The 26,712-nt window shown below is 45.9% G+C and overlaps 1 protein-coding gene across 1 annotated transcript in view; it reads left to right on the top strand.

Annotated features, from left to right (window-relative positions):
• XDH (xanthine dehydrogenase) overlaps positions 1 to 26,712 on the top strand; it is a 61,213-nt gene that overhangs the window by 17,404 nt on the left and 17,097 nt on the right. The window contains exons 7-24 of the mRNA XM_068563952.1: positions 1,209 to 1,277; positions 1,596 to 1,682; positions 2,789 to 2,930; positions 5,140 to 5,232; positions 5,774 to 5,925; positions 7,192 to 7,285; positions 8,953 to 9,062; positions 11,196 to 11,380; positions 12,807 to 12,981; positions 14,378 to 14,461; positions 16,048 to 16,217; positions 17,934 to 18,057; positions 19,746 to 19,865; positions 20,345 to 20,441; positions 21,428 to 21,552; positions 22,278 to 22,411; positions 22,826 to 22,913; positions 24,152 to 24,238. Coding sequence (XP_068420053.1) covers positions 1,209 to 1,277; positions 1,596 to 1,682; positions 2,789 to 2,930; positions 5,140 to 5,232; positions 5,774 to 5,925; positions 7,192 to 7,285; positions 8,953 to 9,062; positions 11,196 to 11,380; positions 12,807 to 12,981; positions 14,378 to 14,461; positions 16,048 to 16,217; positions 17,934 to 18,057; positions 19,746 to 19,865; positions 20,345 to 20,441; positions 21,428 to 21,552; positions 22,278 to 22,411; positions 22,826 to 22,913; positions 24,152 to 24,238 — 2,136 coding nt within the window. The remainder of the gene's footprint in view (positions 1 to 1,208; positions 1,278 to 1,595; positions 1,683 to 2,788; positions 2,931 to 5,139; positions 5,233 to 5,773; positions 5,926 to 7,191; positions 7,286 to 8,952; positions 9,063 to 11,195; positions 11,381 to 12,806; positions 12,982 to 14,377; positions 14,462 to 16,047; positions 16,218 to 17,933; positions 18,058 to 19,745; positions 19,866 to 20,344; positions 20,442 to 21,427; positions 21,553 to 22,277; positions 22,412 to 22,825; positions 22,914 to 24,151; positions 24,239 to 26,712) is intronic.

Here is a 26,712-nt window from a genome sequence, read left to right as displayed (position 1 = left end):
GTGTGGCAGTATAAGATAGACCGAGCCGCTCTGAGATCCAGTGGCAAAGCAGTGAATGCAGGAGGGGTCTGCACGCAGGGCAGCATGTGCAGGGGGGTTGAGGCAAGTCTGACAGCGCTTGCACGTTCTCAGAGGCTACACCTTCGGCCTCCCTGGCCCTCTGAGAACTTCCTCGGGGACGCTGGTAGGTGGTGACTCACCCTTTGGGAAACGTCGGCGTGAATGGTGTCTTCCGCAATTCACGTTCGGAAGGGCTACTCCCAGCCTGCTCCCCCAGGAACAGCTGCCCTGGAAATGTGTCCCAGGTCTATGCCTGGGAGTTCCCCCACTTTTGCCTCTTAGCACAACTCCACGATTCTGTAGTGTCTTCTGGGGCCCTGAGCTGAGACTCCTGCCTCCTTGGGCTAGATCAGTCAGGTGAACACACCCTTTCCCACCTTCAGTGCATTGGTTTTGGGAGGTAGCAATCCGGGCTCTATTCTGTGCTCCGCCATTGGCACCCCAAGAGGTTCTGAGCAAGTCCTTTCCCTGTAGGTGATGAGTCATCAGACCTGTACACATCCTCCAGAACAGGCCTGCAGTGAGGGGTAAAGAGTGGGAGCTTTCTGGCGAGAAGTGCCTGATAAGGAGTGGGAAGGCCATCAGGCACACTGGCCGGGCACACCTCTGGTCCTGAACGTCTTTGGCAGGAGCCCCACAAAGACTCCAGTCTGGGAGGCGCCCAGCCAATTCCCATAGAACTTGATGGTTTAGAAGTAGAGGCATGAGGGGCTTCCCTAGTGGTCCAGTGGTTAAGACTCTGTGCTTCCCCTGCAGGGGAGGCAGGTTCGATCCCTGGTCAGGGAACTAAGGCCTCCTCAGGAAGCAGTACTGAAGAGGAAAGTGGGCACAAAGAGATGATTTGATAAAATAGGACTAGCTTTTATGGAGACATTTTCTCATAAGTAAATATCCCTGCTGCTTCCAGGAGAGGTCCTGTTTGTTTACTCTCAAGTTATTTAATCGACATTAACCAAGTGAATGTAGTTAAAGCAGAGGCCTTGCCTCTGTGCAGAGGCAAGTGGGATGGGGTCGGGCATCTGCTGCTCCTTTTGATGCTGGAATAGGTATCACACCCAGATTTCATTTGATAGTAATACTCTAGCTTCTTTAGCTTCTGTGAAAACTCTTTGCAAATATCTTTGTGTGAATGTTGGTCATCTCTCTAGGATGGTGGATGCTGTGGGGGAAATGGGAACAACCCAAACTGCTGCATGAACCAGAAGAAAGACCACAAGGTAAGTGGGTCCTTTTCAGCCTGGAAGCCTGAGGGCCAACCTCAGATCAAAGGAGCCAGTGGGCTCTCTCCACACTCTGGGCGGTGGTGGCTGGAAGAGGAAACAGTTACGCCCCAACCATGAGGGTGGTAAATGTATACATTAGCCCTGGATCCTCTGTCAAGACCTCCTTGTCCCTTCTTCCCAGGAGATACCAGCTCCTCCACCAGCCTGCTGGGGTCTGTGGATGAGCTCGCTTGGACAGAGGGCTAGGCCAGCCCTATGGGGCATTTTAAAGGAGGGGACAGTGTATCACTCATCTGTCCCCTTTTCCAGCAGGTCACTCTCTCTCCATCTTTATTCAACCCAGAGGAGTTCATGCCCCTGGATCCCACGCAGGAACCCATCTTCCCCCCAGAGTTGCTGGTAGGTGATGGCCCATGAGCCCCTGGAGACCTGTTGGGTCCCACTCGTACCCACTGGGGCCTTTGTGTCCTCCTTGTCCTGTAGGTTTCAGCCTGAATTTCCCTTCCTTTCTCTGACACCCAAACATCAAGTCCCTGAGCCACATACTCCCACAGGGACCCACACTTCTCTCCTTCTCACACGTGTCACTCTGAGGGAGTGGATCTCTTTGGCACACTGTGTACAGTAACAGGAGCTCCAGGAGTATTTGGTGACCTCCTGGCTAAATCTCATGGATAAGCCCTCAAGCAATCCATTCTTCTTTCTGTTAGCAGTCCATTTATATACGAAACAAACAAACAAAGAGAGCTGTGTTCAAAGGACACAATCCATGGCCTGCAGCCACGTCTTAAGGACACCTCTCATGCCTACTTTCTCACCTTGATGATTCTGCTCCTTCACTCCAACATTCATGACCAAAATAATAATAGTAATAATAATCAAGCCACTCTCAACGTTTCTCAAGTGCAGATTTCTCAGGCGGTGGTGAGCTCATGAAGCTCACCAGGAGCTCATGAATTCATGCTTTATGAATTCAACAGGCCAGAAAGAACGGCTTTGCAGCAGACCGTCAGCATATCTTTCTCTGGATTGTGAAACCTTGAAAAACCATCCGTTTGATTTGGGGGTTTTCTCTCTCAGCCCCGCATCACCCCTCATGCTCTAGAGCCAACCTTCCATTGCATTCCCTTCTGATCCCCCGCCCCGTACCTCCTGGAGACAGTGTGGGACAGTTCAAGTCACCTTGTGGCAGTGACCTTCAGTAGGTCCCATAACCTTGATCCTCAGGTTCCTCCTTCACCTGTAAAAGATGAGACTAACAGTGCCTCCTTCACTGAGATCTTCTGAAGACTAAGTGACATAATGTCTATAAAAGAGCTGCAACGTAATTCCTGCCTCAGTACCTGGTGTTCTCCCTCTCTTCTCCCCTGACGTGCATTTTCCGTCTGAATTCAGTATTAAACAAATCCATAGAAGAGTTGATCCCCTTGCAAACTTAAAGCAATGGCCCTGGGAATGGCAGTGGGGAGGAAGAGGCAGCACAGTAAGAAAACTTCATTTTCCAGAGGCTGAAAGACATTCCGCAGAAGCAGCTGCGTTTTGAAGGGGAGCGTGTGACCTGGATCCAGGCCTCGGCCCTGAAGGAGCTGCTGGACCTCAAAGCGCAGCACCCCGAGGCCAAGCTGGTGGTGGGGAACACGGAGATTGGTAAGGGCGCGGGGTGGCCCTGGGCCAGTCTGCCCAGTTCAGCCCCTGTGGCTGTGTGTCCTCTGTGTGTCCTCTTCCGCCCTTACTTCCCCATTTCATATGTGGAGTAATGACACCTCCTGTAAGGGTTGTTCTGAGTATTAACCGAGCTCCTTGCTGACTGTTCTCCGTAAACACTGACAGAGAGCCGGCTCTGCGCTGGGTACTCTGGGAGAGCCAGGGGTACCCAGATCACCTGGACCAGACCCCTTCCCTTCAGTGTCTCCCAGTCTAAAGGCGGAGGGAGCAACGTAGCTCACATGTCTGGGCCGGTGCCTGACGGACACTAGGGGTTCCATAAAGGTCACTCCCTTGCCCTCCCTTTTCTGGGGGTGATGTGGTAAGGCTAGGGAGAGGAGATGTCCACGTGTGACTGTGCTGGGTTGCCCATGACTGTGGCCACCTGCCGTGTGGTGCCACCACCTGGGACATGAGGCCCACAGTACGTGAACAGGTCAAGGAGACACCAGATGTGCAGCTCTCAGGCTTGGTGCTTGAAGACACAGGAGCAGAGGTGCCCAGGTCCCTGCTCGTCTCCATCCATTTATAAACCTGGCTTGGCCCGTTTCCACTTGGCTGGGACCCAAGCCCAGTGAGGATCCAAGGAGAGGATGGTGGCACAGCCGAGGTCTGCCTCAGAGGAACCCTGGTTTGGGGGGACTTGACATGCTTTTAAGCAACCAAGTCCAGCTTGTGGGGGACTCCTGGCTCTGGCTCTGGAGGGACCCCCAGAGCCCTGGGTTCCGGTTGGTTCTTCAGCCACAGAGAGGAGGGCCTGGCTCAGGTCTGTGCTGGTGAAGTGCTGAACTGGGCCACCCTTGTGAGCACAGGTGCTGTACAGAGTCCCCTGCTGCCATAATGTGACACATCAGGATGGCAGGGTGGCCTGTGAGACGTGCCTCAGGTGATATGACCACAATGGCTGGCCTGTGTAGCCATGACCCAAGGGCCCAGGGTCCCATGAGTTAAGGTGGAGAATGAGGGGCTGGAAGAATATTTGGGGTCCTTGGGTATATGACATGTTCCTCGCCACGAGTCACACAATGTCCTGGGTTCAGTTAGATTCTGAGAGAAAGGCATTCACAAAGATATGATAAGCTCCAAGTTAGAAATAATTGCTTAAGACCATGCCCAGCTCCACCCCGGCCTCCCTCACACACAGTCCTCACAGCGTAACCACCTACAACCACGATGTCGGGGGAAGTGGGTCATAGAGAGCCCCTCCTCAAAATGAGCCACTTAGTGCCTCCCTCTGCATTCTTCGTCCTACGAGCTGATATTCAAACAGGCCAGACTCCTCAAAGCCTGCGTCTGCCTTCAGAGACCCTCAACAGCACCGGAAAGTGGGGGGGGAGGGTTGATGCACAGACATTTCCTTCTTACCCTTTTCCATCTACAGCCCTGTGCGCGGGGCTGGGAGAGGTGCTGTGCTAACTGGGTCTGAGGAACAGAAGCAGGTCTGTTCGCAGAGGTTTCTTACTTGACTCACCGGAAGGACAGAATCCAGACACAGACATTCGGTCCCACCAAGCCGTGCACCTTAAGAACTCAGACAGCTATTGGGAACTGGGAGGCCAATTTGAAGTTTTCTCTCTCAGTCAGTTTTCCTGTTTTGTCTGAATGTTAGACTTTCATATCATATTACTATTACATCCCAATTCTAATAATTGCTCCGGTACTGAGATATGCCCGTTCTTAGCTGTGTAATTTGGGCAAGAAATTTTACCTCCCTGTGCCTCAGTTTCTTCATCTATAAACAGAGAAAATCACAGTGTTTCATAGGGTTATTGTGAGGATTAAATGAGTTAAAATATGTAAAGTGCTTAGAAGCATTCCTGACTTATTTTCATGCCCTTTTTCTAATATTGTGATTAAACACACATGCACATATGCACACACGCACACACACACCACACACACGAATTCAAGTTCATCTTATTTGAATTCCGATGGGGTTTTTTGAGAGGGAGAGAAAGACATAGCTTTCAGGCTGATTGTGCGGAAACTGCACTTAATCCCACATCTTGTCCACTGCACCCCCTCATCCCAAGACACCCACGGAGCATGTTATGATCGTGAATATGTCCTCCGCCCTGTGTGCAGTGGTGGGAAAAAATGCGCTGGTGATAAACAACAGACCTATAACTTGAGGCTTCTCGTTTGTCTTGAGGCATTGAGATGAAGTTTAAGAATCAGCTGTTTCCTGTGATCATCTGCCCAGCCTGGATCCCTGAGCTGAATTCAGTGGAGCACGGACTGGAGGGTAAGGGGAAGTTTGCCTGAGCCCACAGAGGGGCTGGGATGCTGGAGGTGGGTCATGCGGGGGGATGGCGAGTGCCAGGAAAGACTCCTCTTTGGCTCCCGCTGCCACCTGCTTTTTTGGGAGCCGCCCTGCATGGGGGAAGCGGGCACCCTCAGTGCCCTCCTCCACAGAGCATCCATGGTAGGGTGCCAGCGGGCAAGGGGCTTGGGATTCTCCGTAGTTGTTCTCTATCCTGGCTGCATGCTAGAATCGCTCATGGAAATAGGGGGTAGGTGGGGGGAATTTTTGGGGTGCTTTTTTTAAAAACATGCCAAGACTTCACGCTCAGAGATCTGATTTTATTGAGTTGAGGCCTGGGGTTGAGTCCTGGCTCTTTTATTAGCTGTGTGGCATTGGGCAGGTCACTTGACCTCTCTGGGCCTTAATTTCCTCATCCATATAAGGATGTGCGTCCTGGCTTAGCCTTACTGGGGTTGCTGTGTATGGAAGTGCTTTCCGAGCTGTGACGGGGGCTGCTGTCATTCCGAGCGTGTGTTCCCAGGTATCTCCTTTGGAGCCGCTTGCTCCCTGAACTCTGTGGAAAAGACCCTGCTCGATGCGGTTGCTAAGCTTCCCACCCAGAAAACAGAGGTGTTCAGAGGCGTCCTGCAGCAGCTGCGCTGGTTTGCCGGGAAGCAGGTCAAGTCTGTGGCGGTGAGTCCCTATTTAGGGGCCCAGGATGCACATTTTCATCGCAAGGCGAGGGGGGCTAGTCTGGACTCTGCTGCAGACCCAATGGGTGTCAAACTTAAGTGCTTAGAATTGCCTGGGGTGTTTGTTGAAAATGCAGATTCCTGGGCCCCACCCTCAGAGAGTCTGACGGCAGGTCTGGAGTGGAGCCCAGGGGTCAGGTTTTAACAAGCCCCACAGGTGTTTCTGATGAAGGTGGCCTGCGGGCCACCCTTGGAAGCACCCACGCTGTGACTCAGTCTTTACCCCTGAGGTTGGAGCCACCTGCCCCCCTCTTCCTGGACTTGGCCGAGGCTGCCAGCAGGTGGATGAGAGATAAGTTAGGGAGAAGCCGAAATAGGAAGGGAGACTGCCTTTCAGAGCTGGGGAGAGAACCAGAGGTAGATGCCCTGAGAGGAGGGAGAGGCCCACCTGTTGACTGTTTGTAATAAGTCTTCAGCCTAGCCCCCAAATTCTGGGTTTGCAGACGGCGTTCTCACACCTGGCGCCATTTCAGTCTCACAGTGGTTGATGGAGTTGGGAGAAAAGCTGGCCCTTCCATTCCACTGCTGTTGTTGTTTTAAATTAGAACAAAAAACAAAGCAAAACAGCCTACTCCCATTCTCATCACCCTACCCCAGGCACCTGCCTCCTTTGATTACAGTTAAGGAGACATAAACCCAGAAAACTCTACTGAGTTCCCAAGCTCAGATGCAATCTACTTCTGGGAAGGAGTTTTTTTTTTTTTTTTTTTTCCCCTGGAGCAACTGGTTTTCTTCCTCTTTTCTAATAATAGGAATCCTGTGTCTGATTCTCCTTACATTCTTTGCCAAGGAAGCTCAGTTAGAACACACTGTTCATCCTTAAGGCTTCCTCCTCATTTTCCTTGATCTTTATCTTTTGTTTCTCTTTTACTAAATCTCTATGGCCTCTGTGATAAACCACCTCAACCCTTTCAGAAAAAGTTTGAGTGAAATCGATCAAACAAACAAACAATTTAAAGGGGCTGATCCCGGTTTACCGACGGGTAAACTTCAGAGCTGAGCGCCAACCCCAGGCACTGGAATCTCTTGCATGTTGCCCGAATGCCCGAGCTCTTACTGTGCTGATCCTGTGTCTCCACAGGGGTGGAGAACCTCAGGGCTCTCCGTTCAGAAGGTGTCCCCCACCTTCTGCGTGTTTGGGAGCCAGCTGTGTGAGCAGGGCTTCCCTGGGGTGGGCTCTCTCACGCGCTCTCTCTGCTTGTCCTAGTGCATTGGAGGGAACATCATCACAGCCAGCCCCATCTCCGACCTCAACCCTGTGTTCATGGCCAGTGGGACCAAGCTGACCATCGTGTCCAGAGGTGAGCTGCCTCACGCAGTGGTCAGGAAAGAGGGCTGGGGATGGGGTGGAGTCTCACAAGATAGGTCACTTTCTGGAGAAGCAGAGCCCAAAGTTCAATGATGCAGCTTTCCTAAAGTTTGGATCCCTGGCAACTGCAAAGGGAGATGTACCCAGGTTGGGGGCCAGGAGAGCTGGACCATCACTTTATTAAGAATTCACAACAGGACCTGTCAACCAGATGCCTTACTTCGCGGTGTGTGCTGGGGCCAGAGTACACTGCTCACCACAGCTGATTGCTGGGTTTTCAGAGAGTCTGAGCATTTGTTAAACATGGCAGCGATTAAAACTTAAACTATATAACCTTACAATGAAATAAAGTATATGAACAAAGTATTAATAAAGTATAATAAACAAAGGTAATGGACTTATATACACTATCAAATGTAAAATAGGTAGCTAGTGGGAAGCAGCCGCATAGCACAGGGAGATCAGCTCGGTGCTTTTTGACCACCTAGTCACAAAGCTATACATATACATATATCCCTAGTGGGATAGGGATGGTGGGAGGGAGATGCAAGAGGGAGGAGATATGGAGATATGTGTATATGTATAGCTGATTTCACTTTGTAATAAAGCAGAAACTAACATACCATTGTAAAGCAATTATACTCCAATAAAGATGTTAAAAAAAAACCAAAGGCAATAAGTACTCAAAATTCACCACTTCCTAATTATTTTATTTCATTTTACAGTTGTCTATGCCCTTGAGGTTATTTCCATTTATTATATTTGTAGAGTGGAAATGCTACATAATGGTGTACTCCTGTCCATCTTTCCTCGTTGGAGGGTCCCCAAGACCACCTCTAGGTTTGATGACTCTTAGGAGGTCAAGGAAGACTCACAGGACCCAGCATAGAGTCTTACTCATGGCTATGACTTATTACAGCAGGAGGATAGAAAGCAAAATCAGCAAAGGGGAAGGATGCATGGGGCAGAGGAAACCAGGCACAAGCTTCCAGGGCCTCCTCCCAAGGGAGTCACACAGGACATACTCAATCTCCCCAGTAATAAGTTGAGCTGTGACAACACATGTGAAGGGTAATCTACCAGGGATGCTTGTTAGAGACTCAGCACCCAGGGCTTTTACTGGGGGCTGGTCATGTAACCCTGCCTGGCACATACCAGAAGTCCAGACTCCCAGAAGGAAAGTCAGGTGTTCAGCATAAACCATATGATGTGTACAAACATTTCAGGCCCAGTGAGCCGTTCTTATCAGGGAATGGTGGGAACTCTCCTGAAATCCAAAGTCCCACAGGATAGCTAGTGGCCAACCTTGCAAGCAGGACTTTCAGAGGAGGGCAGGTCTGCTGTGTCAACTCTTTGCTACCCGCCTTCCAACATCACACTGAGCGATGTTGCTCTTTTAGCTTTACATTGGCCGTGGTAGCAGTATTTATACCACAAAAACTAGCAAATACTTTGAATCAGGGCTTTTTCTCAAAGAACTGATTGTTAAACAGTCACCAGCACACCAGTGCTTAAGGATTTCAGATGGAGCACCTTGGCCCCCGTTGTGCCAGCCACTGCCTCTGACTGTGGGCATCAGAGACCAGAATGGAGAATTCCACTGGTGGTCTGTCCTATGCTTTCCTCACATTGGTCCCTCTCTATCTTGCCTCTGTACAGGCACCAGAAGAACAGTTCCGATGGATCACACCTTCTTCCCTGGCTACAGAAAGACCCTGCTAGGTCCAGAGGAGATACTGCTCTCCATTGAGATCCCCTACAGCAGGGAGGTGAGATGCTGTCAGAAACATCCTGAATCACCCCTACTCCTGCCAGGCTCCAGACAGGGAGACCAGAGCCTGCCTCGGGAACCAAACTTAGCATATCTTCACTTTAACATTGATGTTCTTGTCTCTGAACCTTGCCTTTAACCAACCGTATTACCCTCTGGACAATGAGGAGTTTCAGGGTAGGGGGCACAGGGCATAGTCAATGAAACCAGACAGGAGATGTGTGATCCTGAGTGAGTCATTCATCTTTCTGAGCCCCAATTTCCTCATCTGTAAAATGGGCCCATATTAGTGACTGTGTGGGTTATTGCGAAGACTGAAAAGAAGGAATTCATAAGGTTCCTGGCAGATATCCAGGAGCTGGTGGAGATCACCAGCTAGTGCTAGCGACATAATTCCAAGAACACATCTAGTTGTGGAGTATCCCTGCCCCAGTTTTCGTATGATGAAGTGTGGAGTTTGCGTGCTGGGTAGAGAAGCTACCTGTGAGTCAGGTCCTCACATGCTGACCTTGGGCTTGACAAGGTGCTTTTTCACTGACCTTGCCCTGTGTTGTCTTGGATGGATTTCTGCTTCACGAGATGGTTTTCTGGCTTGTTGGGGCAGGTCTGGGTTCCTCTGGCTGCCTTGCTCTTGTTCCTTGGGGCCTGTGGTGTCTTGAGCTGGTGTGGTTTTGTCCTATACATTCCTCAGTGGGCCTTTTAGAAAAGTGATCTGTGAGAGCCAGGAACCAGCTGTAAAGGAGAGTATTAAGGGTTTACCAGAGCTTGTGCTTTAGCGAGTGTTACAAGGCATGTTTTGCCCTTGCTGATTTTGACCTCCTTAATGAGAATACTAATTAAATTAAAGCAGTTATATCCCTGTAGTGGTTTCTTAATGATTTTCCAGCTTGTCCTTATAGACCATTTTGAACAGGGATTCCCAGAGTTTTTGTATTTCACAGATCAGTAGATTTTTTTTTTTTTTTTAATTATGAGGTGGGGAAAGGAGGAGGAAACAGGCGTAGCACTGCCCAGTTTTTATTTTGCCAGGTAGGGACGTTAACAAAAAACATTTTATAAATGAAAAGAGGTTTTAATACCCAGAATTAGGTCTTTCTCAAGAAAGAACAGCTGATGACCTGATGCTGACACTGCATGAACCCCGGGAAGAATGTTGCCGTGGGCGAGCACAGTCCTGGAAGTGAGTGGCTGGAACCTGTTCCAGAACCGAGCTCAAGCTCTGGGCTCATTGCCCCAGGGCCATGTTAGACATCAGAAATCTAGACAAGCTTTCTCATTAGGAGGGGTCTCCGTGGCTTCTTCAACGAAAGTCTGGGGCCATTTTGAACCTGAACAGTGGGGCTCCTTGTTTCTCCAATAAACCTTTCCTTAAACCTCCCACCTTTGACATTCATCAGAACTTGTGGTGCCAGGGTGAGCTCAGACCTCGAGCAGAACATGAAACAGATGGTTCTTACCTGGAAAGTAACTCACGCTCTCCTCCTATTGCCAATGACAGAGATTGGCTTGGATCTGGGGGAGATGTATGTTCAAAGCACAAAGGCAGCTACTGTTTCATAGTGAGTCTTTCTTTCAGGAAACAAGATTTCTAACCATAGCCAGTAGACTGGTAGGAGACACAAGTCAGGGAGAGCATCTGCAGAAGCCACAAACACCTCCATCTGATGCTGGGTTTCAAACACCCTTTGGCATCGCACTGTACCTGCTTGAGAGGTGGTCAGGCCATTGGAGCCTTCAGAACAGCTCTGGGGAGGCCGGGTGGACATGATACTGGGCACCAGGATGGGGAAGCCGTGGTGGGGCTGAGCCAGTCTCTCAGGAGCCTTCGTGGAAGCACCTTGCCTCCTCCTGCTCTTTGGTTGAGAGCACCCAGTTCTCCTGTGTCCCTGATTTCCCATTTTCCAGACTGATAGGCAGAAATCCTGGCCCTGTCCCAGCTTCCAGGAACATTATCTGGAACTTCTCCTGAAAAGGTGGTAGTTATGTCCCGATCTTTGACCTCTACCACCAGCTCTTGGCTGCTCTGTGATGGTCTTACCACCTCACCCCATCTTGTATCCCTGCTTCAGGCTCACCATTTGCAGTCCTTGCAAAACAAGGTAGGAAACAGGTATTTTCCCGTTATTTTTAGGGTGAGTTTTTCTCAGCATTCAAGCAGGCCTCCCGGAGAGAAGATGACATAGCCAAGGTGACCTGTGGCATGAGAGTCCTGCTCCAGCCAGGAACCACGCAGGTAAAGGAGCTGGCCCTTTGCTATGGTGGAATGGCGGACAGAACCATCTCAGCCCTCAAGACCACGCAGAAACAGCTATCGAAGTAAGAGCTAACAACAAAATAAAATCGCTCCTGCTGCTACTAATATTATCACTGCTGCTGCTACTACTATGACTACCAGCAGTATTACCATTGCTGCTACTACTGTTACTACTGTAGCTGCTTCTACTACTACTACTGTGATTACTGCTGCCACTAGTGGTATTACTGTTAATAGTGTTGCTGCTGCTGTACTACTATTAGCATTGCTACTACTGCTGCTTTACTAATACTATTACTACTTATTGCCGCAGCTACAACTACCGTTACTATTGCTACTACTGCTGCTGCTTCTACTACTCCAATTGCTACAGCTAGTGCTACTCATGTTATTTCTGCTACTATTATTACTACTGTTCTACTACTACCATTACTGTTATTCCTATTGCTATCACTACTATGACTAATATTACTATTGTGGCTACTGCCACTATTATAGCTGCTACTACTACTGCTGTCTCTTCTACTACTAATATATTATTATTGCTGTTACTCCTAGTATTACTACTACTGGTGTTACTGCTGCTGCTACTTTTAAAGATGCTACTATTAATGCTATTATTATTGCTATTACTACTACTGTTACTGCTACTACAACTATTACTATTGCAACTAGCATTGCTGCCGCCACTATTACTACTAATAGTATCACTACTGCTGCTGCTGCTACTTCTACTACCAGTAGTATTACTGGTGCTATTGCTATTACTACTGGTTCTTCTCCTATTTCTATTATTACTTCTGCTTCTACTATTACTATTGCTTACACTACTACTACTATTACTGCTTCTGTCATTGTTAGTATTACTGCTACTAGTATTGCTGCTGCTACTATTGCTATTGCTACTATTACTGTTACTGCTGCTACACTATTATTATAGCAACTACTATTACTATGGCTACTATATGGCAGCAGTTGTACCAAGCACTTTGCTGACACTGTCCAATGTAATCCTTACAATAACCATATGGATAGATAAAGCTTAACTTTGGAGTTTGCTTCCTTGGTTCCAATTCCTGGCTCCAATACTTAACAGATGGGTAATATAAGTCAAGTTACTTAATTTTTCCATGTCTCAGTTTTCTCATTGGTAAAATGAGTATAAAAATTTTCCCGACTATACCTTTTAATTTAAATTAAAAACGACGTTTCATATAAAGCACTTGGGACATTATCTAGTACATTATAGGAACTCAATAGATTTACCTATTATTATTTTTGTGGTCTTTAAAAAATTGTATCTATTTTTAAAGAAGAGAAAACTGAGGCTCAAGGAGGTTAAGTGACTTGCCTAAAGTCACTTAACTATAAGTGTCTGAGCCACATTTTGAGCTGAGGTTCATGACTCTAAGGCCCTGTGCAAACCACTCACACAGTGGATTCTGAGAGCTGGGTGGGAGCGCTCTCCCACAGCCTGCTCTCTGTCAGGTTCTGGAATGAGGAGCTGCTGCAGGACGTGTGTGCAGGCCTGGTGGAGGAGTTGCCCTTGTCCCCAGATGCCCCAGGTGGCATGATTGAGTTCCGGCGCACCCTCACCCTCAGCTTCTTCTTCAAGTTCTACCTGACAGTGTTGCAGAAGCTGGGCAAAGAGGACTCAGAAGATGTGAGTGTGGGGCCTGGGCAAGGCAAAGACTTCCTGCAGCACTTGTGTTTAGGGATCTGGGAAGTTGGCCGGGATAGGAGAGTGCCGTGGACCAGGTGGTAAACGTTCCTCTCCTCTGGATGTCTAAGGACAGAGGAGCAGGGACCAGGGATACAGCCTAAAGAGCCACATGGAGATGGGAGCCAACTGGGTGGCTGAGAGGCAGAGCGCTGGGCTGGGAGTCGGGGGTGTGGGTTCTTGTCCTGGCTGTGTCATTACCTCAGGTGAGAACTTGAGTAGGTCACCACTGTTTCTATGTCTTAGCTATAAAATCTGGGGGGCGGGTAGACCAGATGATCCTTCCAGCAGTGTAGCTGATACAACTGTGGTTGAGTAGTTAGAATGGGAATGTGATGTGATGAGAACGTGAGGTGGGGCTGCTAGAGCCAGGGGAGATGTGCATCCAGGAGAGGATGCTAGTTGAGGTAGAGTCCAGCTCCTGAGATGGGTTTGCCAGCAAGTATTTATTTTGCACCTATTACATCATAAGATTCTACTGTGTGCACTAGGGGTGGCAGGGGGGAGCCTAGTGTGGGAGAGAACGGGATCAATAAAGGTCAGCCTGGTGTGACAACTGACGAGACGGAATGGGGGGTGGGGCACAAAGGAGAGAAGGCTTCACAGCTGTGGGTGCAGCGGAGTGAGATCCCTTTTTATAAACATTTGTAATACTTAATTTTTTCTGATTATGTAAGTAAGAAATTTGTGGAAAACTTGAGAAATTCAGAAATGTATAAAGAAAAAATTAAAATTACTCTCAGATCTTAGATAAAGCCACTGCTAATATTTTTCCTTATTTCTCTCATCTTTTTCCTATGTTTATCTGTCCATCTGTCTGTCATCCTATTTGTCTGCTCCATCTCTCTCTCTCTTTCTATCTGTCCTTCCATCTGTCTATCTATATATCTATCATCTTCCTATCTTTTGATCTGGATATATCATTTTCTAAATAGATTTGGTGTCATGCTGCATACAGAACTTCACGTTCCCCTTAATCTCGTTGAGATGATACTATGAGAATTTCCCCTACCACTAAATATTTCCCACAGAATTGAGGAGAAAAAGGATGACTTTTCCAGGAAGACTGAGGGAGAAGGATATTCCCAACAGAGAACGCAACATGCATAAATGCAGGAAGGAGGGAAACTTTGGTTTGGTGTGTCAGAGGAAGTAGGGTGCAGGGGTGGGGGAAGAGAAGCTGTCAGAGCCCACGTTTGGATGTTGAGATAGATACAGCCAGTACCAGGAGTGTAAATGAGGAGATGAGAAAGTTGTTACTTTTACCACTTGGGAACAACCAAGGATGGGACCAATGATGGAAATAGTCATGATCACCTCTGTTATCTTGTCTCCACAGAAATGTGGTAAACTGGACCCCACCTATTCCAGCGCCACCTTACTCTTTCACAAAGACCCTCCAGCCAACATCCAGCTCTTCCAAGTGAGTACAGACGGTATGTAGCTAATATCAGTGGCCCTTGCAGGGCAACTTAGATGATGCTGACCATTGGTGAATGACCGACTCACATTGTATGTGGGTGCTTAAAGGTCCTTACCGTGTGCATGAATGTCTAGTGAAGGAAATGGGAATTATATTAATGTGAATGAAGCCATTTACCCCCTTGCTCACCTAAATTTCTCTCTTGGGATTCCTCTCATCTTCACCTGCTCCTTAAAAAGCTTTTTTTCCCCATTTTGTTTTTTTCTAGTTCCTCTGTAGGGCTAATGTGCAAAGCTAGGAGTTCTCTTGAGCATGTAAACTAAACAAAATTTAAAAAACCCAATTTCTATCAACAGTAATTTTTTGAGAGGTATTAGTTAAAGGGTAAATGTTTTGGATTTTTGTGGGCCACATAGTCTCTGCTGCAATTCCTCAACTCCATCATTGCAGCACAAAAGGAGCAAGATGCAACACACAAATGAATGCGTGTGGCTATGCACCAATAAAACTTTATTTGTAAAAACAGGGAGTGGGCCAGATTTGGCCCATTGTCAATGATTTGTAGACCCCTTCTAGAGAGTGTAGTGGTCCAAAGCATGAACTCTGGGCCTGACTGCCAGCACTTGAATCCAAACTCTGCCATCACATAACTGTGTAACCTTGGACAAGTTACTTTCTCTCTGTGCCTCTTGGGCAAGTTAATTATGCCCAGCTGCAAATGTGGCTAATGAGGGCCCCTGTTTCACAGCATGGTTTTGAGGATTCAATGGGTTAATAAAAGCGAATAGCTTAGGTTGTTCCTGGTATATAGTAAACTCTCAATAAATACTAGCCATCATTATTATTACTTTGAAAAAACACACAAAACAGAGTTTTATTATAAACTGAATACATTTTAGAACATTTTGAAAAATATAGAAAAACATAAGAAAATAAAAATCACCCCAAATCTCACCTCCAAGAGAAAATCATTATTATATGTTTGTATACTTCTTTCCATTTTTTCCTATGCATATATGGACATATTTGTACTATATTTATAACATTTTTCCACAGAATTTTGAGTCATTACACACACACACAATGTTGTATGCCCTGCTTTTACACTTAGCATGAGCATTCTTTCCCTCTAATTAAAATTCTTCAAAACTGTCTTTTAACAGTTGTATGTTATTCCATCCTGTGAGCATAGCATAGTTTATTTACCCAACCCTCAAAAACATTTGGTTTCCTTGTTTTGTTTGCTCCTGCATACAGTCAGCCCTCATCTGTGGATGTGGAACCCATGGATACAGAGGGCCAACTGTACTGCCCCATTTTATATAAGAGACTTGAGCATCTGCAGATTTGGGTATACATGGGGGGTCCTGGGCGGATGCCCATGGATGACTGTATAGTGATACTGTGACCACTCTTCTCAATGCCTTCTTACCTGCCTTCTGTCTCTTTCACCCTGTTCCCCGCCTGCCTCCTCCATTCTCACTCCTCACATTTGCTTTGGCCTGAAGCTCTCCATGGCTCCCTGGGGCCTCTAGGGGAACTGTGTCCTCTGCAGCTCAGCCTGATTGGTGGCCATGTTGTTCCAGGAGGTGCCCAAGGGTCAGTCTGAGGAGGACATGGTGGGCCGGCCCCTGCCCCACCTGGCCGCGGCCCTGCAGGCCTCTGGGGAGGCTGTGTACTGTGATGACATCCCTCGCTACGAGAATGAGCTGTTCCTCCGGCTGGTCATCAGCACCCGGGCCCACGCCAAGATCAAGTGCGTGCAGTAAAAACACTTGGGAAGGGGGGTGCAGGGAGCACCTGCCAGGCCCTGGAGATGCCACGACGACAAGCCTCCTCCAGGGCCTCCTGGTCCAGAGAGGAACATGGGAACTCTTGTTAAAACCAGTCTGGAGAGGAGCAGGAGACGTGAGGGGCTCAGGGGTGCTGGGAAGGTGGGGGGATGACATTGGAGAGATAGGCAGGGGCCAGATCAGGAAAGCCCTGGGGTGTTGAACAGGGACGTTACACTTGGCCGGAAAAGCAATGAGGAGCTGCTGAAAGGCCTTTCTTAGATCTGCACTGTGGATATTGGGCTAAACTTCAGTGTAAGTCTTCAGGAGAACTTGAGTCAGCACCAAAGGGAAGAAGGAGGCTTCAGCGTGCCTGGCATTGACTTCCTATTCCAGTGCTTAGCAACTTGACCTTGGCTTGTGTGCTTAAGCTCTCATTTTCTCCGTAGGGTACTTTTGTGAGGATCAGTGATAGTGTCCACGAAGGACCCAGCAGAGAACAGTCACTTGTAGCCATTTGTTGAACTTTGAGAGCCCAAATGGCAAGAATTGCTACCTCGATGATGATGATAAAAACACTCACATCACACAGTATTTGCTGCAGCCTGGTTTAAAGCATTTTACACACGTGGCCTTATCTCTTCCCCACCACAACCCTACAGGCAGGTCATATTATTATCCCCATGTTCCAGATGAGGAAACTGAGTGGTACAGCAAGGGCCCTAATGTGCTGAATCTGGATAGGTATTAGTTGCGATGTGGGTGTTGGAGCTCTCCAGAGTAAATGCTTTTCAGTTCTCTTATACTTGGAGACCAAAACAGGGCATTGTACAAGGTCCATGGGGACAAACATGTCCTATTCATCTTATAACTCTCACAGCACTCAGCACGGTGGCCTCCACGTGGTAAGCATTTAATCAGCATTTGCAAAATAGGATAGGATAGGATAGGATAGGATAGAAGGTAGAAAAGGGAAGCGTTAGGGTGGAGGAAAAACTGTCAAACAGAAGACAAGGTTAGGGCTTCCCTGGTGGCGCAGTGGTTGAGGATCTGCCTGCCAATGCAGGGGACGTGGGTTCGAGCCCTGGTCTGGGAAGATCCCACATGCCGCGGAGCAACTAAGCCCGTGCGCCACAACTACTGAGCCTGCGCGTCTGGAGCCTGTGCTCCGCAACAAGAGAGGCCGCGATAGTGAGAGGCCCGCGCACCGCGATGAAGAATGATGCCCGCTCGCCGCAACTAGACAAAGCCCTCGCACAGAAACAAAGACCCAACACAGCCAAAAACAAATTAATTAATTAATTAATTAATTAAAAAAATATATATATATATTAAAAAAAAAAAGACAAGGTTATCCAATTGGGTAATGGGTCTTTTTTTTTTTTCCCATTTAAGTTCTTGGATCCCTGAATTCAATCAATAGACCCTTTGAGGGTATAGATCCCTGTTCTAGATGATAGTATCTGTTCTCCCTACGGAGGGATGGATGGGATTGGATGGGGAACTACAAGGAGCAAGATTTATAAGATATAAAAATATAGCTGAAGATATTTTAGAAATTTTCTCTATTATACAACCTTTTGGGAAAAAATTATTGATACACAGGTAGAAGAACAGCATAGTTCATCATTGTGTCAGGTGACAGGTCTTCCGCTTCAGTTTTCCTCCCTGGCTCCTCACATTCCTCCTCCTTCTTGCAGGTCCATTGATATTTCAGAAGCTCAGAAGGTGCCAGGGTTTGTTTGCTTTCTCTCCGCTGATGATATTCCTGGGAGTAACGAAACTGGACTTTTTAATGATGAGACAGTCTTTGCAAAGGATGAGGTACGTCTTGGATTTTTTTAAAAAAAAATATGAAGTTAGTGGAATGAGTATTTAAGTTTTAATTTGTGTTTTTTCCTCCAAATCCCTGATCTTGAAAAGATTATACATTTGCACATATCACGGCCATCATCCAATTAGCCAGTATCCAGGACAATCAGTAAAGGGATAGAATATGCCTGGTAGCACTTTTACTTTTAACTTAATGTTTATTTATTTATTTAATTGATGGCTGCAGCTTGTACATAGTATAAGACATAGTAGGATGACTCCATGCCAAAGTGGCATTAAAAAAAGGCTGGTGACTGTATTTTAACTAACAATCAGGTTCTTAAGTGTACAATATTAAGCTCCTTTATTAAAAGAAAATAAAAATACATTAAACAAACCAACCAGAATAGAAATTACAATTACAATACCACCACTATGTGTATTGATAATTCACTTACATGAAAGTTTACCTATTGATTTCAACCATATATGGAGTTCTGCCAAAAAAAAAAAAAAAATTCCAAACATTCAAGGCAGCTGCTACAAAAACCTATATACTCATAGGACAGTTGTCAGTCATTTTATAATTCCAGTACAGATCAAATGTTGCAAATTGGAGGTTGATAGGTGTTGCTGAAGGACAAATTCAACTTATTATTAAGGTAAAAGTGAAGGAGAGAATGAAAAACTATAACCCTGAGACACAAGGACTCCAAAAGGAGAGCATTTGACAGAAGACAAATTGCTTTACAAACTTCAAGAGCCTCTAAGACCATAACTAGCATTATGGTTAGTGAGAATCAGCCAGGTTCAACAACCACTAGGCTAACCAATTAAGTCAAGAGCTTAATTGGGTTCTGAAGAGGTAATTATCAGAGACAGACATGTTAAGTATTGGTTTCTATTGTCAGAAATCTCATATTCCAAAGTGATGAGTTGGACAATTTTTTTGTTTATTTTTGGAGGGATGTTGGAAAAAAATTATCCCTGAAGGAGATCCATAAAGTTTCTATAGGAACTGAATTTATTAAATGAAAAGAAAACAATAACCATTAATTATTTTATAAATCTAACAACCAAAAAAACTGGTTTATAGGCCATAATGTTTAAGAACCAGTATTGGGGAGTGACCACTTTGGGGCATCTAGGTGAAATATAACACATGATTGCTGCCTTTGAGAAACTTTTGGTATAAATCTGAGAAACAGAAGATAAACGAGAGTAGAGTGGTAGAAAGAAAATAAAACTGGAAGTCAGAGGTTAAGATTTAGTCATGGTCTAGTAATGAGGCAATTGTGATCTTGCTATCTGGGTCTCCATCTCTTCATATGAAGAACAAGGGTGTTGGGGTAGATCTGAGTTGACAGATATACTTTATGGTGCCATGCTTTCCATTCTGCTGCTCATGGCAGACATCACTAATCAATCACCACATTTTATCCTGGGCAGCTTCTCAACAGGCTGCCATCAGATACTAGTTATCCCCAAGTCCTATTCCAGTCCTACTGATTCTAAACACTTATGAAGAAGCACGTAACCCCAAATAGTAGGATAAGAACATGAAGAGGCCCCAGGACATTCCTTAAATGTACCTTAAAAAATTATGGGGGCAGGACTTCCTTTGCTTTTTTGAACAATCAGAAATAATTTGCTTCATGAGGAGCACGTTATGTTCTTTAACCATCTGGCTCTGCTCCTAGGTGACTTGTGTTGGGCACGTCATTGGTGCTGTGGTCGCCGACACCCCAGAACACGCACAGAGAGCCGCCCATGGAGTGAAAGTCACCTATGAGGATCTTCCAGCCATTATCACGATTGAGGTAACTGGAGAATGGGCTGCCTGGAGAGGGGAGAGCTACCTGTCCCTGGAGGCACCTTTATTAGGATCCTCTAGAGGAGATTCGAACAGCAGGTGGAATCTGACCAGATATGTTTTTAAATCTCCTCCCGCCTGCAATTGTGGGGTCCTATGAATCCTTCCCCATCATGATCCTAGACTCAGTCCATAAATGCCAAGCTGAGTTCTTCCTTCCCAATTTCAGCTCCAGCTGGTTCCTTGAGGGATTCTTTGCTGTTCCTCAAGATCCAGGGTTGTATGTCTATATCTAATGAAATAGAGAAATAGGACACCCTGGGCTACAATTGAGCTTTAAGTCTATATAAGAAACTTACAGAGATGGCTGTGTGACTTACGTGGGAAGAGAGAGGTAATAATTCCAAGAGCTTCTCTTCTCCAATCCCTTAAATCCACCTTCCGTCCTTTAAAGCCAAGTCACTGAAGCTTCGTTTTAATCCTCAGGATGCTATAAAAAACAATTCCTTTTATGGATCTGAGCTGAAGATTGAGAAAGGAGACCTCAAGAAGGGGTTTTCGGAAGCAGATAATGTTGTTTCAGGTATGGCTGCACGATGCAGCAGTGGGAATGGGGTGGCCCTGGTTTATGAGTTAAATTCAAGAGCTGTACCTGAGCCCTGGAGCAAGGGAGTGATTTCCTGACATTTCCTAACAGAAGAGTCTCTCTGTTGTTTGAAACAAAATACTAGACAGGTGGCTGGGAAAGAACTTCAGCATCTTAGTCTCTACTCTCCTGTCTCTAGACTGGACATACCTAAGTGATTCTGGAGACATTATAATGTGTTGGATTTGGAAGACTGTCTAGGGAAGATAAGGGCCACAGATGTCTCTAACACAATATTGTAAAGCAATTATACTCCAATAAAGATTATATTAAAAAAAAAAAAAAAGGGTCACAGATGTCTGACTAGTCTTGGGTCTGCCCAGCCTCTGGCTACACAGACTTCTGGTCCTCCCCATCTGCCTGAAGGCAGTCTTCACCCATCTCCAGCTAGTGCTCTCTCCTCTCCTCCCCCTTTCCCTCCTGCACTGTGAAATTAGGTCCAGAGCTCTCACCTCAGAGCAAGGCTGCCTATCAGCCCCCTTTGGGGATGGTTTTCTACATTGGTTTCTGTGCATCGCTAAGTTACTAGTAAGCCAGCTATCCAGCTGGACTGACAGCTTTGGGTCTGGAAGATGCTGTTTATTTTCAGCTTCTGAATCACACCTGTTAATTCTTTTTTTACTTTTTCCAAAATTTTACAATGATAGTCTAAAAATCTTTCATTTCCACTGGCTGCAGCAAGAAGGGAGCTTCACACCTGATGCATTTCAGTGTCGTTCAGATTTCTTTGTTAGGGTGCGGGGGTTCAGCCCCCAGATGGCTAAGACTTGGAGACCCTTTTCCATCTCAGTTGGGGAACTGAAAGGTTACCTGTGAACAGCTGGTAACTGCACAGGGCCCTGGATGAGTACATTCTCTCCTTAAGCAAACTCACCATCTCTGTAGCATTGGGCTCACTGTGAGGAGTCTTGTTGCTTCCCCAGGCGAGTTGTACATCGGTGGCCAAGAGCACTTCTATCTGGAGACTCACTGTGCCATTGCTGTCCCAAAAGGCGAGGCAGGGGAGATGGAGCTCTTTGCGTCCACACAGAATATCATGAGTACCCAGGTAGGTGTCCAGTGGGTCAACAAAGGGCCAGGGAAGAGGGAGACATGAGCTGATCCAGGAGGGGATGTGAGGGTAGTGGTTCGAAGCCAGGCCCTGTCACCAACAAGCTGGTGTCATTGAGCTTGTTATATAACTTTCTCATCTATAAAATGGGGCCTGTCCAGGACGTTGTAACGATTAGATGAGTTTTAAAACTTGGATGGAGCCTAGAAAATGTTAGCTTTTATCATTCCAATGCTATATTGCCTTGGTCAGATCATATCTGGCCTCAGTTTCCTCATCTGTTAAATTAAGGGGTTATGCTAAGTGAGAGCCATGGGGACCACTACATTATCTGCAGTGGCTCAAATATTCCTAATTTCTCTATTGCGTGTAATAGGACAGTGGTTGCCAGTGTTTTGGGCAACTGGTCTTACCCTCATGACCCACCAGTTCCTGGCCAAATGGAATGAGTTTTGGCTCTGAAAGTATGCTGTGAACAGCTGCTCACCCCTCTGGTTAAACACGAGTGTCTGAATTCAGTGTGCAGTGACTGATGCGCGCTAGACCCTGGCACCACTACCCAAAGGCTGCCCTGGGACAGGAGGGGGATTCTCGAATCAAGGAATTTCAGAGTTCATAGCAGTAATTAGGCTTCTGTGTGTCGGGTAGGCTCTGGGTCAGGCCTGAAGTAAGTCCAGGTGGCATATGCATTCACTGGGAGTATTTTGTTCCTTTGCCCACAGTCCTTTGTTGCAAAAATGTTGGGGGTTCCAATAAACCGGATTCTGGTCCGAGTGAAGAGAATGGGAGGAGGCTTTGGAGGGAAGGAGACCCGGGGCATCATGATGACTGTGGCTGTGGCCCTGGCTGCATACAAGTGAGTTCCCCCCGTGGGCTCTGGGAAGAGGAATAAGGCTGCCTCTGCCAGGAAGGCTTCCTGGATTTCCTCCTTTGGGAAATAGATTCCCCCTGCTTCAAATTTTCACAGCCCTCGGTTATTAGAACTCGTGGGCATAAGGGTGAGGGCAATGTCACCTGGTTCATTGTATTCAGATGCATGTGTCCATGTCCTATCTCTCCTACCTGGCTGTGAGGACTCCAATGGCAAGGACACACTCCACACCCCATACCCCACACCTGCATGTCCCCCACCTTGTCCAGCACAGTGTCTAGACAGCGAAGCAGCCCAGTGTACCAGGTGGAGAAAGAAGGCTTCCTTGCTGTTTTTATCCCTGAGACTCACAGGGCTGGGCTGTTGCAGAGGTTTCTCACGCTCTGGTGCCTCCCCCAGGACTGGCTACCCGGTGCGCTGCATGCTGGATCGTGATGAGGACATGCTGATAACTGGCGGCAGACACCCCTTCTTGGCCAGATACAAGGTTCTAGATGTCGGGGGCTGTGCCGGGTGGGCAGTGCCCTCTGCTTAGGAAACTGGGGATAAAGATTCAGGGATCCTGGGATATACTCTGACTTTTGTCATGACTACCTGTAGAAATTCAAAGAAGGGATAACAAGGAGAGAAATTCAAATCAACCAACAGCAACATAGGAGGGTGATCCTGGGGGAGGCTGGCAGGCCACTTCCCAAGAGATGCCACAGGACGCTGTGCATGACTTTTGTGAACTTGCTGTGGTCCAAATCTGGTCTTTGTCCACTCAGGCTCGGAAACATGATTTGTCAGCGGATCTGGGGTAAATCCATCCCACAGGATGGCCTGATGTTAATGTGTTTACAGCCTGATGTCAAAGTCAGAATGACCACTTAGTAATTTCCAATGAGAAATACAACTTTCCAGGGGCCTGGTCAGGTATAAGCCGTTAGGGTGCCTGCTCGGCCAGACCATGTATGGCTGGGCCCTACCCAAGTGCCCTGTGAGACTGTCCCTTTTCTGGGCTTCTGTGGGTGACCAACTACTGTTCTGACCATGCATCCTCCCCTCTACACACCAGTAGAGCCTTACAGGTCCCAGTCTAGTGCTATAAACCTGGGAGCCCTCTGTCTCCACAGGTTGGCTTTGAATATCTCCTCTTTAGCCTCTTCTGACTTTATTCCATGATTTAACTCACCAAAAGGGATTGTGTTTCTCTTATTCCCAAATTCTTGTGGGCTCCAAGAAAGTAACTTGGTCTTTTGGGGTTTCAGGTTCCTCACTCATGAAATGACCTGTCAGGGTTTGTTTAGATAGTTTACACGAGGTTGGGGATGTGAAAGCACATTCATGCTTGTGCAAGGTGTAACTTTTGCTGTCTTCTGGCCAAAAGCTGTGAGGGAGTCTCCAGTTTCTCTCCTAGTTTCTCTTCCCGGCCCTCCCCTCCCTGACCTATCATGACCAATGTTCTTTCTTCTACCTCCTCACTTCCGCTGGTAGAAAGAGAAGCCAGGAGTAGGGAGGAAGAAGGAGGAGTGTAGGGAGAAGGGGTGTCCAGGGTCCATCACTGGGGAGGTGTTAGTTCCTCTCTTCTTCACCTGTGAAGTCTGGTGATCTCTTAAGTTCTACTTTGTTTTGTGGTGGGATGTCTTATTCTTTCTGTTTCTCCAGGTAGCATAAGCTGGGAGGAGATGGTTAGAGACAGACAAAGGAAGGGGACAGTTGAGAACTCACTCTCCTTTTTTTCAGGTTGGCTTCATGAAGACGGGGAAGATTGTGGCTCTGGAGGTGGATCACTACAGCAATGTCGGGAACAGCCAGGACCTCTCTCTCGGTGTATGTAGGAAGTGCCCCTGCATCCGGGGTGACTGGGAGGTCATGGGTGTGCCCCATAGCCTGTTTGCGCACGCGGGAATAGGCCTCCTCAATTCTTGCCTATTGTTGCAATAGCCTCCTACTTGGTCCCCACCTTCAGGTTCTCCATCCTTGGTTATTCTCTAGATCATGGAAGTGATCATACTACTTATCTGACTAGAAACTCATTCTTCTGGTGCAAGATATTTTGCCAAGCAACAAGTAAAGTTAGTTACAAAACTTTGTGTACAGTATGGTGACATTTAGTGCAAGTTAGTTACAAAACTTTATGTATAGTATGGTGACATTGAGTGCGTGAATGTAATACTAATTTGTGTGTGTGTGTGTGTGTGTGTGTGTGTGTGTGTGTATAATGATGTGCATGACAAAAGTCTGATAGACCATACTCCAAACAGTGACTGGGTGGGATTAAGGGGGGTACTAACTGTCATTTTCTATATTATGCATTTCTGTGATGTTTGAATTTTAAATAATGACTTGATTTACCTTTTTAAGAATAATTTAATTGAAATATAGTTTACATAACATAAAGTTTACCCATTTGAAGGACAGTTGACTTTTGAACAACGCAGGCATTAGGGGCTCCACCCCCCAACCCCACAGTCAAAAATCTGTGTATAACTTTTGACTCCCCCAAAACTTACCAACCAATAGCCTACTGTTGACTGGAAACCTAACCAATCACATAAACAGTCCAATAACACATATTTTATATGTTATATGTATTATATATGTATTTTTACAATGAAGCAAGTTAGAGGAAAGGAAATGTTCTTAAGAAAATCATAAGGAAAAGAAAATACAGTACTGTACTATATTTATCAATACTATAAATTTACATAATCTGTTTATAAGATGAACCGTCTGTCTGTAAGTACCTACATCAATATTATCTTATATGATACAAAACACTGTAGATGTTATATGAATTACCAACACTAGACATCAACAATGAAAAGATAATGTGAAAGAGAAATTCATGTTTATTTACAGATACAGTGATTCATGCATTGATAACGAAGCAGCAGCAGTATGATTGCTTTATGGTAGCCCAGTGTAATCAATACGATTGCTTCAGGATAGCCTAGCCTATACACTAATGAATGAATCGTTATAAAATTTTTATGGCATACAGTAATTTTTATGGCATATAGTATATGATTACAGTCATAGACATAATATAGTACTGGAAACATTGTAACATTTTTAAAAACCCACTTCCCTGTGATGATAGGCTGATAGGCAGTTTCTCCAATTACAAGAGAGGGGCGTACTGAACAGTAATGTAATTCTTTGAAAGCAAAGTTATAAAACAGTAAGAAAACTAACATGTTATTTTATATTTAAGATCACTTATGTTATACCTATGTAAGGATAGACTAATATCTACATATATCCTATGCCTTCACGTCATACCTTTTTCTTAATTTTTTGATATTTCTAGCCTATTCAGTTCATCTTGAGATTTTTCAAATTGTTGCAAATCTCCAAAAAAATTTCCAATGTTTTTATTGAAAAAGTATGCTTAGAAGTGGACCCACACAGTTAAAACCATATTTTTCAAAGGTCAACTGTTTTACAATTTAATGGTTTTAGTACATTTAAGGAGTCAGGTAACCATTATTGCAATCCAGTTTTTTTAACACTTCAGTCACCTCAAAATTATCTCTTATGCCCACTTGCAGTCACTCCTGTTCCTACCCCTCAGGCTCAGACAACTGCTAATCTACTTTCTGTCTTTATAGATTTTCCTTTTGTGGCCAATTAATATAAACGGAATCATATACTATGTAGTCTTTCATGTCTGGCTTCTTTTCTCTCAGAATAATGTTTTTGAGGTTCACCCGTGTTTTAGCATGAATCATTCCTTCATTCCTTTTTATTGATGAAGAATATTCCATTGTATGAATAGACCATTTTTTGTTTTCCATTCACCACTTTAAGGACATTTGGGTTGTTTCCAGTCTTTAGCTTTTATGGATAACGCTGCTTTGAACCTTCTCATATGACATATACTTTTGTCATTTTGCAAATTAACCAAGTTACCTTGGTGGTACTACATTTTAAGTTTTTTAAATCTTAATTTTATAACCATATTAGTTATATATGCATAGATTCTTATTAAAAAAAAAAGTCAAACATTTCAGGAGAAGCAGAAGTTCCCCATTATTCCCACTTTGAATGTGCCAAGGGCTTCTCTAATTGGCTCAATTAGGAAACATTATACTTCAGATCTAATGTAGGAAACTGTTCAAAAAAGAAAACATTTCTGGTAGTCTCACCGAATATAACACTTGCTTCTTGAAAATCAGGTTGAAAAAGATATAGGACTTGTCCCCAAAGATTTTACGAGTGTTAAAATTCAATCCAGCAAATATTTATCGACCCCCTAGGGTGATGACGTATAGAAGAATATGGCATTGTTTCTGCCCTCA

The sequence above is a fragment of the Eschrichtius robustus genome, chromosome 15 (assembly GCF_028021215.1).
Source record: "Eschrichtius robustus isolate mEscRob2 chromosome 15, mEscRob2.pri, whole genome shotgun sequence".
NCBI classification, from domain to species: Eukaryota; Metazoa; Chordata; class Mammalia; order Artiodactyla; family Eschrichtiidae; genus Eschrichtius; species Eschrichtius robustus.
Note: the sequence above shows the minus strand (reverse complement) of the source record. Positions and strands in the feature narration are given on the sequence as shown.